The sequence below is a fragment of the Phyllobates terribilis genome, unplaced genomic scaffold, assembly GCF_046119375.1.
Source record: "Phyllobates terribilis strain yellow unplaced genomic scaffold, ASM4611937v1 Scaffold_1__5_contigs__length_1240528914, whole genome shotgun sequence".
Lineage (NCBI taxonomy): Eukaryota > Metazoa > Chordata > Amphibia > Anura > Dendrobatidae > Phyllobates > Phyllobates terribilis.
In genome coordinates, this window is record NW_027362761.1 from 163,238,628 (window position 1) to 163,257,306 (window position 18,679).

The 18,679-nt window shown below is 39.9% G+C and overlaps 1 protein-coding gene across 5 annotated transcripts in view; it reads left to right on the forward strand.

Moving 5' to 3' along the window:
* RFX3 (regulatory factor X3) overlaps positions 1-18,679 on the forward strand; it is a 390,908-nt gene that overhangs the window by 316,484 nt on the left and 55,745 nt on the right. For all 5 annotated transcript variants that reach the window (XM_073669195.1, XM_073669206.1, XM_073669227.1 and 2 more), the window contains 3 exons: positions 4,082-4,263; positions 10,324-10,443; positions 11,039-11,160. In XM_073669195.1, the coding sequence (XP_073525296.1) occupies positions 4,082-4,263; positions 10,324-10,443; positions 11,039-11,160 (424 nt within the window). The remainder of the gene's footprint in view (positions 1-4,081; positions 4,264-10,323; positions 10,444-11,038; positions 11,161-18,679) is intronic.

Genomic DNA, 18,679 nt, shown 5'->3' on the forward strand with positions numbered 1-18,679 from the left:
CCATAGTTACCAGCCTGCTCCTGCTTCAGCAGGCTGGTAACCAGGAGCAGGACATCGTGGAAAGATTCTTTCCACGATATCGCTGCTCCCCTGATCGCTGGTGAGCCTGCCTGTTTGACAGCTCGCCAGCGATGTATTAGCGACGCAGCAACGATCCCTGACAGGTCATATCGTTGTCGAGATCGCTGTAGCGTCGCTAAGTGTGACGGGGCCTTTAAACTATGTATGACCTTGCCCACACCACCGACTGGCAGCTTCCTGTGTACATTGTCAGCAAACTGCTAATCAGTAGTGGGGGCGGGGTTACACAGATTAGACTGACTGCTGGTTGTGTGAGTTGTAGTCCGGCAGTGTTAATCTCCTGCTGATAAAAAACTGTTTGTATTGAAGCTACAACACAGAACCTAATAAGTGGTATTTCCCTGGAATCAGGGTCTCATGCCCAATGTTATGCTGCTCTCAGATTAAATAGCAAAACCTGCTAACAGATCCCCTTTAAGACACAGTACTTTATTTAGAGTAAGAGTCTGATGTTTTTTCAAGTCATTTGTTAACTCTGTGCTGTCAATTTTAAAGGTAACAGATACAATTATTGACTGCTTTTATTCATCACTAGATGGCACTAGTGTACCACATACTGTTTTATTATTGAGTTCAAAGTTATAATTGAGCTTAAAGGGAATATGTCAGCAGGTGTGTGCTATGTAATCTATGGAAAGCATGAGGTAGAGGTTAAAATACAGATTTCAATGATATGCCACATGTCAGGCTGTGTTCTGTTGTTTACTTACAATGAAAGTATTATCACCTAGTGATTATCATTGCCTGGACTATAGCAGCGCGTGCATGCTAGTTCGACTTTGCCCCATCCTCACTGTCTATAGACTATGTATACCTAGAGTCTGGTGTGGGTGGCTTTAGCTTTCTCAGCTCTGCTGCATTACTAAATCTAAAAAATCGGATTGTGTCAGAACCCCTGCACCCTGAAACCTAAGGGCTCGCTCACATAAGCGTATAACGCCGCCGAGTGCTATCCAATGCTTTATCGGATATCACTCAGATGGGGGGCAGTACAGATCTGCGATTATTTCTACAGAATGAATCGGAACTCAGATCATGCGCACCCATACAAGTTTATGGGTGCTTGTGAAACATTGGATTGCACTCAGATGTCATTCGAGTGCAGTCCAACATTCGTGGACTCAGACAATGAAGAAGGTGAAGAAATGATGTATTCCGTCTTCTCCGCACCTATGCTGTGATTCTCTCATGAGAGAGAATCGGATCACACGCAGATCAAATTCTGACAAAATTTGAGCTGAGTGTCATTAGCATATTCTTCCCGATTCTTTTACATGAAAGAACATGTGGTCGTGTGACGCTGGCCTAAGTGATGCATTATTGGAATCAGGGATTCTTTTCCTACATTATGCTGCTTTCAGATGAGGTAGCAAAACCTGTTTTTCGCCCAGCAGAAAATAAAGTAAGTTATATAGCTTATTATTGTAGTCCAGATATGTGAGCTGATTTGTATAGCGGAGCCAGGCTTCTTCTCTGCCTAAAGAAGGAGGCTGGCTTATATATTGAAATGAGTGGTCAGCCAGCTCCCTTTACAAAGCAGCACTGGTCTTGTGATAACAAGGGAAACCTTCTCCTGTACGGAGCAAAGGGCTGAAAGTGGATCTGCTAACATGCATTGTTCTGACCAATAAGACAAATCTCATCCGAACGGGATATGTACAGGATGTGGTGGGTAATTTAAGGGCAATGGGAGTTTGATATTAATCAGTGTGCAATAAATGCATGTATCCTAAGTTGTCTTTATTCCACTGTAATATAGACTGGATGGAGTACTTTCATATACTCATATGCATAGGCTCTGTGTTTATAAGGCCCTTTAAGTATTTGAATTTTGTTAAAGTATTCTCCGAATTCTTCTGAACTTAAACCTGTTGTTCTGTTTGTTTGTTTGTTTGTTTTTTATTAAAATTTTCTTTACTAAATGTCCAGACTTTAAAAATGAAATGTGCAATTTATCTGTTGCTTCTCACTAGCTATCATCCACCCACAGCCTCCTATGATGTTCCCTTTCTTTGGAACATTAGGTCATTGTAAATACAAATTATTGTAAGTGCATAAAAAAGTGTACGGTATATTTAGTAGAGTAGGAGATTTTCACGTTGTGCGTAGGCGGGTGGTTGAGAATCGTTGGAAACCATTAATATATATATGTTACTTTTTTAGCTTGCAGCTTACTCTTTTTAAAGTAATACACTTTTAAATGATGTTACTTGTGAGACTATAACACATTTTACATATTTTTTTTAACTAAAACTGAATTTCTGCTTCATATTTTCATTATTAAAGGGGTTATCTGGTGAAAACAAGTTATTACTTCTCCTTTGGTTAGATGATAATTTATTGATTGGTGGAGGTCTGACTGCTGGAACCCGCACCGATCGGCAGAATGGGGCTCTTTCATCCCCATTAGAATAGAGCTGCAGTGCGTATTCTTGATTGCTGCCCCATTCATTCCCGATGGAGCTGCCGAGTGCTGTGCTTAGCCTTCTACGGCCGCCCCATAGAGAATAAATGGAGCTGCCACCAGGAATACACACTGCCGCTCCATTCTGAAGTTAAGCATTGGGTATAAAAATTTCCCATTTTGCCAGATCGGTGTGTATCTCAGCGGTCGCTGAATAGGTGATAATTTGTTTTTACCAGACAACCCCTTTAAGTGCAATTACTAGTGCATACTTAAATCTATAAATAATATTTTTGCCAGGTGTAATTTCATGTTAGTGCTAAAATTTTGTATTAGGGCTCAGGCAGACGACAATATTTTCAGTCCTAGTGCGATCCAACAAAACATCGGATCACAATCGGACCAATGTTAATCTTTGGGCCTGTGCACATGTCTGATTTTTTCCTCGGTCCGAGCCAGGCCAAGGAAAAAAATTACAACACGCTTGAGTTGGATCCAATTATTGGATTGGACTCAGCCATGCAAGTCAATGAATCTGTGGAAAACATTGGACTGCACTCGGATGGTATCTGATTACAGTCTGATTTTCACAGACTGACAGAATGGAGAATTTTTTTTCTCCTTTTTTTTCCATCTTCTCCTCATATGAGAAAATCGGATCAAACTCTGCTCATAGTTTGATCAGAGTGTGATTAGCATGATCTTCCCGATTCTCTCGGATGAGAGAATATACGCTGGTGTGACCCTAGCCTTATGCTGTGTTATATAACCAGGTATAAATACGCAGCCCAGGCGTCCTATGCTGGCTATGTCTTGTAGTATGAGCGATTTCTAAAGAACAATATAGAGGCTCTTGTGTATGCCTTTGTAGACCTGTTGTAGTTGGTGTGCCATTTCTGGATTGTCTGTCACGTTGATTCCTTCTTTCTTGAAAGGAAAATGAATGGCTTCTTTTTTGGATTGACTTTGTTGGCATGATGGCATACCCATGTAATGAAATGTGTCTCCCACTGAAGCTTCCTAAACTTTACAAATAATAAAACTTTCTGATATACTTTCGTTTGTATTTTTAGAACAGAAATGATTTCTTAAGATTATTTTTGACTCTTCGAATATTTTGTAAAAAAAAAAAAGAAAACAAACGCATAAAAGCAAATCGGAAAACATACTAAAATGTTACCCAAAGAACAATTGCAAATACAAGTAGTTTTCTAGTGGGTATAATTATACAACTAATGTCAACTAGGGGAAATTGGAAGCACTGCCTGATAACTGGAGCAAAGAGATTAAATTGCCGATCTCCAGCTGTTTTTAAATGAACGCAATTGCACTTTCTAGCATCATTTTAATTCAAAGGCTGGACTTGTATAATAGGGAAAAAGATCAAATGCTACTATTAGCCGTTTTATTACTCATATTAGTGCTCTGTTAGCTTGGTTTATTGAGTAGCTGCATTATGCCTTTTTAAGAGGGTGCATCGTTTTGCATCGTTTATATGTCCTGAAACATAAGTAACTTTATAATTCTTTATGTGTTTGATCAGTAACATTTGTATGTTAATTCTAGATAATTGAGCACACCTTTGTTCTGTTTTAGCTCCAGTGGCTGTTGGATAACTACGAGACTGCTGAAGGGGTTAGTCTCCCCAGAAGTACCCTTTACAATCATTACCTTAGACACTGTCAGGAGCACAAACTAGATCCAGTCAATGCTGCATCCTTTGGAAAACTTATCCGCTCCATTTTCATGGGACTCCGAACAAGAAGACTGGGAACTAGGTTTGTATGGGAAAAAAAAACTTTTAGGGCATTGCGTTTTTGCCGCGGTTTTTAAGACATCTCATGCACGTGCTGCTTATTTTTTTCATTACGGATTTGAACCATCAAAGTGTTATTTTAATTTACAGAATGTCAATTCTTACAGCGTTTTTCACCCATTCAAACGAATGGGAAAAAAAGTGAAAACACACGTAAAAACGCGTAAAAAACGAGCATATTTTACACAGCATTTTTCCTGCCAATAGTATTGTTTATGGTGCAGAAAAATATGATGCAAATACTCAGCATGTGCTCATAACCTTACTCAGTGATAAAGATTTGAAAATTATGATTTTTATAAATTCAGATAGAAATGTTACAACTGGAATAGAGATGTGATGTGTCGTAGATTATGTTTCCACGCAATGTGATGTTATTTAATCAATACATGACAGTACAACATATTTGTAGCGGGATGATGGTCACCTTTTCCTGTGATGTAACTTGAAGCTTCATGGCCCCATTCAAAATCTCCAACAGGGACTCTAACTATCCGAGGTCTTTAATAGAATGGGTCTTCTAATATGGACCAAAGGGATACTTTTGGGCTACCCCCAAGGTCCAGGGCCCAAATGTGACTCTTACGCCCCTAACCCTATCATACTTGACATATCTGTTTACATTGCTAGGTGCATGTAAATCTGTGCATATTTGATGGGCGCCATATGGCTAACTCACCTTTGTATAGCTCTTACAAAACCAGGCATGTACAGTACATAGGAGATAACATGACAAGCATTGCATAGGTTATAGTCCAGAGTGGACAATGATACATTCATTATAGGCCCCTTACTTAAAGGAAACCTGTCACGGGAAAAACGCTGTTAACCTGCAGATATGGGGTTAATCTGCAGGTTAATAGAATTCTGAACCTGCCCGGCACCTGCACTTAGAGCCACGCTGCCAGGAGGAAATTAACTTTATTCTTCCCAGCAGCATTTTGCGTTCAGCCATAGGGGTGGCGCCGACGCGGCTTCAGTCACCGCTCTGTGTATAGAGGGCTGTGGTTGTAGCCGTGCCCCCGGCACTGACTGAAAGCAGCTCAGAATTAGAGCCGGCTGTTAGTGCACTGTTACAGCTGCCGTTCTCTATACACAGACCGGTGACTGATCCCGTGCTTGCTCCACACCCGTGACTGAAACCCGAATGCTACCAGGCGGAATAAGGTTCATTTCCTACTGGCAACGGGGGTCTAAGTGCAGGCTCCGGGCAGATTCAGAACACTATTAACCTGCAGATTAACCCCATATCTGCAGGTTAATAGTGTTTTACACGTGACAGTTCCCTTTACTGATCTTCATGCTTAAACTAACGGATGTTAGACTTTATTTTTGGGGGGCAAAAAATACTTTTAATTGCCAGAAACATTAGAATTTACTAAGTTTAGCAAGAGCAAGTGCAAAAATTATGTACGTCATATGTCGGGTCCGTGAGTTTAATGCTGGCTCGCACGTCGAGCCCTCATCTTTCCTGGCAGTTGATGGCTGAATTATTTAGCCATCACCTGCCTCTAATAGATAGCAGGCTGTTAACCTGTTAAGCGCAGATGTCAATCTCTGAGAACGACATTTAACGAGTGCCAACAGGGGAAGGCGTGTCATTCTATGCCCCCATTTGCACACCTGTGACGTGATCGCAAGGCCCCAGTGGGTCGCCAGGACAGTCGGGGGTCTGCTGAAGACCCCCGTACTTTTCATTACAGTGCTGTATGAATGCCAGCCTATAGTCGACGTTCATAGGAGGCTGATTTTCGCTATACATAGCAGTGCTGTTAGACTGCTATGTATAACACAAGCAATCAGATGATCGCAGGTTCAAGTCACCCAAGGGGACTAAGAAATACAGTAAAAAGGGAAAAAATGTTAATAAAAAATATAAAAGTTCAAATCACCCCCTTTTGCCCTATTAAAAATAAAGACATTTAAAAAAAAATACACATTTGGTATCGCTGCGTACATAAAAGTCCGATCTATTAAAATATAAATTAATCCGATCGGTAAATGGCATAACAAGAAAAAGAATCGAAACTCCAGAATTAAGTTTTTTTGGTTGCCGCAACATTGCAGTGAAATTTAATAAGAAGTGATCAAAACATTGTGTCTACCCCAAAATGGTATCAGTAAAAATGTCAGCTTACAAAATGTTACTGGTCTCAGAAAATGGCAACACATGCAAAATTTTCTTTTTACAAATTTCAGAATTTTTTTTCACAACTTTTAATTAAAAAAAAAAAAATCAATGTTTGGTATCCTCGTAATCTTACTGACGTAGAGAGTCATATTGCCAAGTCAGTTTTACATGTTAAATAAAGAAAAAAAAACAAGTTGTGGAATTGCACTTTTTTTTGCAATTTCGACCCACTTGGAATTTTTTCCCACTTTCCAGTGCATCACAAGATAAAATGAATGTTGCCATTAAAAAGTACAATTAGTCCCCCCAAAATAAGCCCTCATAAAGCTTTATGAATGTAAAAATAAAAAAGTTATGGCTTTTGCAAGAACGGGAGGAAAAAACGGAAATGGGCCGCGGTACGAAGGGTTTAATCACCATTTGAAGGCTTCTGCTAATTAGATTTTGGTGCACAGGGGCTGGACTATGCACCGGGTCTTCACCTCCCTGTCTGTGTTTCCCGGCCTGCCTCTTGCTGATCTGTGCATAACAGGTCACTGCTTTTTCAGTGATCTGCCTTTCTCTGTTAGAAAACAAAGGAGGCAGGCAGAGGGGCCGGGAAGGCAGGCTGAGGGGCCGGGAATCACAGACAGGGAGGTGAAGACCCATTGCATAGTCCAGCCCCTGTGCACCGAAATCTAATTAGCAGAAAACTTCAAATGGTGTCTAAAGAAGAAGAATAACAGCAGTGTATTTCTTCAGCAATTGATCAATTTTCTCGAGAGATAATAGGAGACAACCCACACTTTGTTATGCAATTTCTCATTGTGGTTGAAAACTGCTGTTTGGGCGCACTGCCTAAGCCAGCAATAGAATAGGTATAAAATATAGCTTTTAGCGTCCTCTTTAAAAACAGCATATTTAGGGACATAATAACACCAAAATAATACTACCTCCAATTCCCAAGGTGTCTTTTATACTCTTAGTCAAAGCCCTATCAATATAAAAACATCATGCCGTAGAATGATAATCCAAAACAGTCTCACCAATCTGTCAGAAGACCATCCTGAGTAGTTCCAAAAGAAAGACACTGGGGAGACAATACTCACTGTTGATATCCCTAATCAGAGAATCCCCCTGGTTTTCTCCTGATGTGTTTCCTCAAAAGACTTGATTCATCAGGGGAGATTATGAATACTGCAAAGCCTGGTCCACGGCTTATCTGCAGTACTAGACCCTCACACTGGTGACGGAATCCTATGATCATGGATGCATTGCTGGGCTTGGAAAGGAATGAGCGCTATTTCATTTTTGGAGTACAAGCTTGGCTGAAATAGATTGCGGGTGCCATGTGGCATTAGATTTCCTGTCAATAAATCAGAAACTTTGCTAGAGTAGCATTTCTGGTAAGGTGCAAGGCACCAAATTCATTAACCGGTGGTGTGCTTGATAATGAATTGTACTCCAGTGAGCCCTCAACACCAACACCAGTCTTAATGAATTGGCCCATTCTGTTTCCCGGTGGTCCAGTGCTGATCCTCCAATGGCGCATGACCGCTGCAGCCAATCAGTGACCATAGTTGTTATGTTCAATGCTACTTATTAATACCACTCATGACTAGGAGTGATACCAGTAGTATGGCACATGACCGCAATAGACACTGGTTGGCTGTCGTGTTTCTTACCAGCCACGTGTAAACATAAGTGGAGATGGTCAACGACGGATCATCAGGGGTAAGAATAGGTGACTACTTCTTTTTCAAATTTTTTTAATTACATTCACAGTTGATTAAATTTGTTTTTATATGTTGAATAACTTTTTTAATGCTCCTAGGAACCCTACATTTCATATACAATAAAAGAAATATACAGCACTCTTTATTTGATCCTGACATTGCCTATTGAATCCCTTATTGTTTGTTTTTATTATGCTCCGATTATAAATTGAGATACTTATATGGTAAGCAGATTGTGATGCCTATAACATATCATTTACTTCATATACATGGCGGATTATTAGCTTTGTAAGGAGATTTAGACACTACCCTAAACCGCCTACATCTGCCTTATATAACATCAATCAGTGCTGGCGCATTTCATTTCTATTAAGCTATATACTACACATTTTCTTATTACATAAATACAATTCTAGGGTCGAGTAATTATAATTAACTTGCTTATTTAATAGGCTTTCATGCTGACAGTCAGGACTATAAGAATCGTTCCTTCTCATGCTCTGGATAATTAGAATTAAGTGTAATAGATTATCTAGCAGTTTATGTCACACTTCAGTTTCTTTCACATATATGTCTATTATGTCCTGTTTTGCCCCAGCATAGACCATTCACCATCATTACAACTATTTTATAATTTGCTGGTGAAATGCTCATATCAGATGGAAACAGATAAGAAATGACATCAAGGAAATGCTTTAAATGCTGAGAAAGGTTGTTTTTTTCTGGGCTTTTAATTGATCCATTCCTTTAAGGTCAGAAGTAGATGCAACATTCAGGTCTTGCTACCATGATCGATCTGATGGTCATGTAGTGAGTTGGCTTGTGACTCAGGATCTGATCCTACTCCACACAGGACAGATGTTTGCTATGTAATACAGCTGGATCTCCTCTAACAGCAGTGATTGGACTGCCCTCAATGCCTCTGTGAATCACGACCAGCGGCATTTAACCCAGCTCAATTCTACCCTGACGTCTGTTTTGGGCAACCATCCTCCCACCCGCAACGCGATTGCATTGTGTTGATGGATTGGCATCGAAGCTTTTAGTAGGTCTTCGATGCTGTCATGTTAGTATACCAGTGGGCTTCATAAGAGACTGTGATTAGGACTATATACTGCAATACAGACATAATGCAGTTTCAAGACTAAAAATAAAAAAACATGAAAAGTAAAAAAAAGTTTTTAAAAATATAAAAAAAGTTAAAAATACATACAAATTTAAATCATCCCTCTTTTCCCCAATTAAAAATAAGGACACGTAAAAAAAACACACCAAATAAGCAAATTTGGTATTGTCATGTTTATAAAAGTCCAATCTATCAATATATGATATTGTTTATACAGTATATTGAAACACTAAAAGTGCCATTTTTTTGGTCATCGCACGTTCACAAAAAATGTAATAAAAGTTATTGAAATGTTGCATTCATTTCAAAATGGTATCACTAAAAATTAAAGTTTGGCACAAAAAAAAAATCCCCAATACAAGTCCATCAATGAAAAAATAAAACAGTTATGGGTGTCAGAAAATGGCGACTCAAAACCAATTTTATTTTTTTCTAGAATGTTTAGAATTTTTTGAAATCAACTAAATAGTAACATATATAGTATACAAATTTGGTACCCCTATAATCAAACTGACATGTTGGCAGGTCATTTTCACCATGCAATGAATGCCGTAATAACAAAACCCAATAAACTATGGCAAAAAATGTGTTTGTTTTTTCACCATTTCACTTCTGGAATTGTTTCCTTATTTTTTTGTGCACTATATGGTAAAATTAATATCTTTCAAAATTACAGCTCGTCCCACAAAAAAAGAAACCTTTATAACGCTATATCAACAAAAAATAAAAAGAAGCTGTGGCTCTTGAAAGAATGGGAAGAGTAAGCTCAAAATCAACATATTGCCTAGTTATAAAGTAGAAGTATTGTAGTGTCTTGCAAAATCACTTGGCATCAACTTACAAACAATATAGCATATTTCCATTGGGCATTGTTAACATATAGCAAAAAATTATATTTTAATGCCCAATACTTTCCATTGACCACAGTTCTAGAAGTAGTGGAGCAACATAGAATGAAGCAATTGACATATTTAAATGGACAAACTAATGGTTTCTGTTGTTCTATACCTTAATGTATATTTAGTACTAAATGCTTCTTTTTTTTCAAAGGGGGAACTCAAAATACCACTACTATGGAATTCGTGTCAAGCCAGATTCCCCTCTTAATAGGTTACAAGAGGACATGCAATATATGGCTATGAGACAACAACCGATGCAGCAAAAACAAAGGTGCGTGCCCACCGCTCTATGTACCGTACATGTCATTGACTGGCCATTCTAAACTTTATAGTATGTTCATTTTTTCCAATGTGGAGAGTGATTTTTGTGTTTTTTGCTGCTTCAAAAAAATAAAGAATTATGTCTGAAGGAATATAGAATGAGTTTAGGTAATTTTTTGTATTTAGAGGACTTTTAGAAGACCTTTCTAGAACTTCTTATCTTCATGAAACTGGCCTAAAGTGTCCCCCCTGCACTCGTTCTAAACCCAGTTATGAATCAGCCCAACGCTTGACCTGACTGAATGCTGCAGAGAAAATCAAGACCTGGAGGACGTTACCAAAGCCCTCAGCAAGCTATACTTTACTAGGAATATCCAGTTTGTTGATTACACAACTTTTCCTGAATGAGATGTATTTTTCCTGGAACCTAGCACACATATGAAAGGAGTTTTGAGGAAATATAGCAGTTCCCGACCACTTGTCTTGGCAGTGTCTCACACCGTCTATCTACAGAATATATCCAAAGATAATGACTATTAGGAGAAATATTGAAGCCATCAGATAATCTGGATGTTGATCAGAACATAGATTTTTTTATTTGGCAGGTACAAGCCTATGCAGAAGGTGGATGGAGTGGGGGATGGATTTGCCGGGAGTGGAGCTCAGACTGGTGCATCAGTGGAGCAAACTGTCATTGCTCAGAGTCAACACCACCAACAGTTCCTAGGTAAGAACCATTGACACCACTATAAAAATAGCCACTTGTGGAAAACTCTTCACACTTTCTTATGTTTACTGCTATAGTAAAAGGTGTTATTTGGATGTATGACTGTGAATCTGGAGGTTGGCTTAGGTTGGAGCCCATTGTAATGCATTCACAAAGTAATAAACTAATTGTCTGATTTTGAGTTCTCAAAAATGAAGACAAATATCAATTCATTACTATAACATTGACAACCTATTCCTAAAGGTAACCTGTCATCAGGTTCATGCTATAAAAGATGTTGCCACCATGTTCTTCAGCCTTTTAATACATTCCTAGCAAGCCCACAATGTCCCCCAGACAGAGCCGTATACCTTAAAGAGAAAGCTTTGTAGTTGTCCACTGCTGTTTTGTAATAAGCTGAGTGGTCCGATGGGTGTCTGCCTTGTATTGTAGCCCATTGCCTATGAGTGACATGGATGACGCCTTCTACTTCATCCACACAGCAGGCAATGCCTAGGCATTCTTAGGCTCTCTGCTGGCTGTGTACATCCATATGTGGAGGGGTGGCATTACATGGCAAAGAGTGGGCGCTGAACACAGAAACCCTTCAGATTACTCATTAAAATGCATTGCTGGATAGCGTCAAAGTTTTTTTAAGGTATACGCCATTGCCTAGGGATATGGTGGGTGGGAATGTATTAAAAGGCTAAAGAATTTGGTGGCAACAGCTTTTAGAGGGAAATTCTGATGATAGGTTCCCATTAAGTCGTGTCACCTTCATTACTTACATAGGGACTGAAAATTTATAGTCGTGCGGTGCGTTGGCTAGTCAAATGTATGTTAATGTGTAATGAATATTCACCCCTTCCCCAGCCCAATACTCCCGGCTGGCGTCACTGATTGGGTGCCGTCAGGCTGCTGAATTACTCACCCAGGGATCGTATCGCAGTCCTTGGACTGGCCGTTTTCTCTCCTGATCTGAGTGTGACAGCTTGTGTTTCTATGCAGCTGCCATGTTTAGAGAGGTGACGGCCAGTCCGAGAATTGCGATGCGATCCTCGGGCATACAGCAGTCTGATTAAATCACTGACACTGGTGGGATTATGGGCGGGGGAAGGGGTGAATATTCATTTTGCATTAACATACGTTTGACTAGGCGGCACGTGACTATACATTTTCGGGGGGCTTACAGCAACACAACAGGGTAACGTACAGCAATAAAAGTTGCATACACTGAAAGGGCTGCCCAAGCCCTATTTCAGGATACTATTAGTATGAATGACTTGACAGATTTCCTTTAAAGAGATTGTCCAAGATGAGAAAAACAGTCACAATCTATTGAAGTGAATAGTGATAATCTGCAGTACCACACACAACCAGTGGACAGATGTGGCACTGTTTTTAATTCTTCAGCAACCTGTTTTAAGACTTTATGATGTCATTATGCCCGAATGGGCAGCATGGAAATGGCTGTGCAAAGCAGGAGGATGTTAAATACATTTTTTAGAATACTTATAATAAAAAATGTATAATACTTTTAATAAAATGGATCACAGTTGCTACTGTATACTGATCCATTCGGAGTAGTGTAAGGCCTGATCAGTATGAATGAAGTGGAGGTACACTTTGACAAAGCAATAAGTGCCCTGTAGTTACTAAGGAGCTTGGCATCTGGAAATCCCATGTCACCAGGTATCTTCTTCTCAGTTTTCGTCTCTTTTTTAAGCACTCTGTTGTCCTTTTCATTCTATGCATTTTCTGTGTGATTCTCTTTTTTGTTCGTGAATGCATCCTTTTGCACTTTTATCTTCCTATAGTCGATGATTTTTCCGCGGCGGCTTTCACTTACCACCTACAGAGCCATTCTTTGGTCCTCTTCTTACCTTGTTTAGTTCTCCATCTTGCAGAACCCTGAGTTCACAGCCTCTGAGTCTTACATTTGTGATCGCCTGCAGGGAGCTAGAACAATGAGAGAGGGAATCCTAGTGTTTATCTCCTGCTGTAAATGTGACAGCTGAGACGCTGCTGACACATAATATTACAGCTTCTCCACGCTATCAGACAGGATTTCTTATCCTCTGTAGTCTAAACAGTCTTTATGAGGACATCAAAGTCAATGCATGGATGGTATTTTTAATAATAGCATACTACAAAATTTGACTGTACCTGCTAAAGTTTCAAAACTTTTTCCAGAAAGATGTGAATGATGTATAAGGCCTCATTCAGACCCCTGTGTTTTTTCTCATATGTAAAAACACAGACTGTTATTTATCAGTGTTTTGGATCCAGTTTTCATCAGTATTTGGTCAGTATGACAGTTTTATCATCATTGATTCATCAGTGATTTTCACTGATCAAAAAAAAAATGCAAATCTTATTCTATCCATACAGCAGGTTGATACCATCCATGCGCTGTCGTGAATTTCACGGACCCATAGAATAATATGAGTAATTTTGATCCATGATTCAGATCAAAAACGGACATGTCTATGCAAAAAGACATGGACATGTGAATAGCACCATAGACTATAATGACTCTGAGTTCTATAAGTGAAAAACATGGATAGAGCACATACACGACTCACAGGCGTCTGAATGAGGCCTAAGGCTGGTTAGAAGAATAGATATATGCAAGGACGTCACCATTACGATTTGGCCAGACCAGATCTGTTATAATCATTGTGTTTTTATTACATATTTACACCGTTTAAACGGCAGAAATCATAGTTTGAAAAACTGATTGTGACAGTTTTGATCAGATCTTCAATGTGATACATGCCATATAATAAACATATTATTATGTTATATACTACACATATATTACATAATACATTATGCTGGCTTAACAATAACAATGCCAGTCACCTAGCTGGGGCAAAATAACACCTAAATTGTGAGCTAAGGGCTGGAATTGTATTCAGAATGAAAGTATATTAGTAGGTTTTATTAAAAGGAACCTGTCATGTTACACAGACAGTCTGATCTGTGGGCAGCTTGTTATAAAGAAGGAGCAGCTGGGCAGAATGATATATTGGTTTGTGGGAAAAAAATTCAGAATAACTTGTATTTTATTCATTGAAATCTCTGGAGTCCATATACAAATGAGTCCAGTGGGCAGTCATAGTCAGTGATTGGCAGCTGTCTCTGCATACACAGGGTAAACTGTCAATCACTGAGTAAGACCACCCACTGGACTATAGGTATACACACACCAGGGACATCTTTTAATAAAATGCAAGGTTTACTAAAACTTTTCCTACAAAAATGACTAGCAATCTGATCATCCCCTCCTGCCCTATTATCTCCTGCCTGCAGGTCAGATACCATTTTCAATATGATGGGTTCCCTTTAATTATTACTTGGACAACAACCACATATATTTTCTCTGAATAACCCCTTTAAACACTTATTCAATTCTTTTTACACTAGAAAATTCAGTTGCCTGAACAGCAGAATTCCTAATATGTCCACTTTACTTTACATCCCCAAAATAAAATGATCACAGCCACTGAGATCCCAATAGTCAAATTATAATCTGAGATCAGCAAGTCTTCAATTTCTTACAGCGCCACCACAGGAGAAAAATTGAGTTACGCAACTGTCATTGATAGTAAAAGGCTTTCCATGTGATGCATGCACAATACATAGGGTGTAAGTTCACTTGAATCTCTCATGCAATCCAAAGGGGATGTCTTGGAAGAAGGATTCTATGTACAGATAGTTAGTGCAGTATTAAACTTATAATATAAATCTACCTTTCATTCTTTTACACATTATATATACAATGATCCGAAATAATAGGGAAAAGTTGTCCCCAAATGATAGAACTTGTGTAAAGTTACAGAATTAGATAGTACTCTTCCTCACCCAGTACTGCGCCAGCTCTCCGTTGCTACTCCTGTCTCTGTTTTGCCTGCAGTGGTGACGTCACATTGCTAGCTCACATCAGCACTGGGGCCAGTCACTGAGCTCAGCGGCCTTGCCGATGTATATGACATGAGTCAATGAGCTCTGTGATTGGCTGCAGCCAATAGACATCACATCACCTCTGCAGCCAAAACACAGAGATTGCTGCAGCGGTGGGAAGCCGGCACAAGATTTGGGAAAGGTGCATGCTGTCTGATTTTGTTATTTTACATGAGTTCTACTATTTTAGAAACTTTCCAAATACTTGGATTTATTGATTTTATTAGTCATAGTTGTAGTATAGTCAGAACTCTTTTTTCCACTCTGTAAATTTCAGACTTGCAATTACCTAGCATTCCTTGCTACACAATATCTGCATTATAAGAGCTCAGGTGAATATACACTATAATGCATAAGGCTATGTGCCCACGATGCAGATTGCAAGCAGAAATTTCCTGAGCGTTTCTGCCTCTCCTTGGCAGAAAAAACGCATGCGGATTTTACATGCGTTTTTTTCAGCGTTTTTACATACGTTTATGCATGCGTTTTTTTCAAGTATTTTTCCAACGCATCACTTGGAAAAGGGCTTGACAAGTTGGTCACACAGTATAAATCCATGCAACCGGCATGGATTTATATTGGGTGACCAACTTAGAGGAAATTTCTACTTCAAATGCTGCATCTAAAAAGTAAATAAAAGAATTAAAAAGTAAAAATAAATAAATAAAAAAAACCCTTATACTCACCTCTCCGGTGGCCCCTGGTCTCCTCCCGGCAGCGTCCTCTCTCCTCGGCGTCCCGCAGTGTACTGTCAGGACCTGCGGTGACATCATTTAGTCAGCTGATGGTCACGTGACTGCTGATGGCCGGGAGGAGACCAGGGGCCGCCGGAGAGGTGTGTATGAATAATTTTTTTTATTTTTTACTTTATTATTCTCTTTTTACTTGCAGGTACGATGGTACCCGGGTCTGGAGGAGAGTCTCCTCTTCTCCCGACCTGGGTATCATCTGCGCATTGAACCGCATAACATCCGCATGTATACATGCGGATATTATGCGGTTCAATGCAAGTCAATAGGCACGATTTCACCGCGATATCGTGCCCAAATTGGTTGTGCTGCGGATCTTTTCGCAATGATAATCCGCAGCGGAAATTTCCGCAGCATGTGCACAGCACATGCGGATTATCATTGGGGAACATGGCAGACATCTTAACAAGCGATTTTAATGCGTTTCCGCGGCGGAAACGCTGCCACGGAAACACATCAAATCCGCATCATGGGCACGCAGCCTAACAGTTCTGAACTAGTAGCAGTTGCTAGATGAAACTTTTGTAATTTAAAGAGCAACCAATGTTTTAACTCTTCTTTCATAATAGTACAAGTAAAAATAAGAAACTTTGTAATATAGCTTAACAGAAAAATCTGCTTCTTTCTCATCAACGACAGATCTTTCACTCTGTAAACTCTGCATTCAGTGGTAAAATCTGTATTCAGTGAAGACACATTTTCACATTTCAGAGATAGGAGATGATAACTGCTATTCATAAGATTCTATGGAGAGTAGAGAGAAGAGGAAGACGGAGGAGTTAGAGGCAGAAACAGATATTCTGCTGCAAGGTCTCCTCAATTGACAGTTGGGGTATGTGCCCACGTTAAGTATTTGCTACAGACATTTCTTTTGTCTCTTGGCAGGAAAACCACTGTATAAAAAAAATTGCATTTTTGCCTTGTTTTTGTGTACATTTTTTATGCATTTTTTATGCTTTTTTCACCATTAGAATGGATGAAAAACGCTGCAAAAACACTGAATGAATTGATATGCTGCAAATTTGAAACTACTTCAAATCTGAAAGTAAAAAATTAGTAATATGGGCATGAGATTTAAGAAATGCCATACACTTTGGTGGGATAATAAAATGCTGCGTTTTTCGCTGCAAAATCACTCTGGAAAAAAAAAGGCTAGAAGAACGGGGCCTGTGAATATACCCTTGTGCTTTAAACTTTTTTTTAAAGTGTAACTGTAATTTCAGGAGAACTTGCAGCAGCATGTCTATTTTTGCCGCTAGCTCCTTCTCATCCTCCTCCCTGTCCGTAGAACATAATTTCAGGAGTACTCTCAGAATGTCTATATTTGCCGCTAGCTCCTCCTCATCCTTTCCCCTCCCTTCTCCGTAGAACATAATTTCAGGAGAACCTGCAGAATGTCTATATTTGCCACTAGCTCCTCCTTATCCTCCTCCCTCTCCGTAGAACATAATTTCAGGAGAGCCTGCAGAATGTCTATATTTGCCACTAGCTCCTCCTCTTCTCCCCTCTCCGTAGAACATAATTTCAGGAGAGCCTGCAGAATGTCTATATTTGCCACTAGCTCCTCCTCATCTTCTCCCCTCTCTGTAGAACATAATTTCAGGAGAACCTGCAGAATGTCTATATTTGCCATTAGCTCCTCCTCATCCTCCTCCCTCTCCGTAGAACATAATTTCAGGAGAGCCTGCAGAATGTCTATATTTGCCACTAGCTCCTCCTCATCCTCTCCCCTCTCTGTAGAACATAATTTCAGGAGAGCCTGCAGAATGTCTATATTTGCCGCTAGCTCCTCCTCATCCTCTCCCCTCTCTGTAGAACATAATTTCAGGAGAACTTGCAGAATGTCTATATTTGCCGCTAGCTCCTCCTCATCCTCTCCCCTCTCCGTAGAACATAATTTCAGGAGAAGCTGCAGAATGTCTATATTTGCTGCTAGCTCCTCCTCATCCTCTCCCCTCTCTGTAGAACATAATTTCAGGAGAACTTGCAGAATGTCTATATTTGCCGCTGGCTCCTCCTCATCCTCTCCCCTCTCCGTAGAACATAATTTCAGGAGAAGCTGCAGAATGTCTATATTTGCCACTAGCTCCTCCTCATCCTCCTCCCTCTCCGTAGAACATAATTTCAGGAGAAGCTGCAGAATGTCTATATTTGCCACTAGCTCCTCCTCATCCTCTCCCCTCTCCGTAGAACATAATTTCAGGAGAAGCTGCAGAATGTCTATATTTGCCGCTAGCTCCTCCTCATCCTCCTCCCTCTCTGTAGAACATAATTTCAGGAGAAGCTGCAGAATGTCTATATTTGCCACTAGCTCCTCCTCATCCTCTCCCCTCTCTGTAGAACATAATTTCAGGAGAAGCTGCAGAATGTCTATATTTGCCACTAGCTCCTCCTCATCCTCCTCCCTCTCTGTAGAACATAATTTCAGGAGAAGCTGCAGAATGTCTATATTTGCCACTAGCTCCTCCTCATCCTCCTCCCTCTCTGTAGAACATAATTTCAGGAGAAGCTGCAGAATGTCTATTTTTGCCGCTAGCTCCTCCTCATCCTCCTCCCTCTCTGTAGAACATAATTTCAGGAGAAGCTGCAGAATGTCTATATTTGCCACTAGCTCCTCCTCATCCTCTCCCCTCTCTGTAGAACATAATTTCAGGAGAAGCTGCAGAATGTCTATATTTGCCACTAGCTCCTCCTCATCCTCTCCCCTCTCCGTAGAACATAATTTCAGGAGAACTTGCAGAATGTCTATATTTGCCACTAGCTCCTCCTTATCCTCTCCCCTCTCCGTAGAACATAATTTCAGGAGAACTTGCAGAATGTCTATA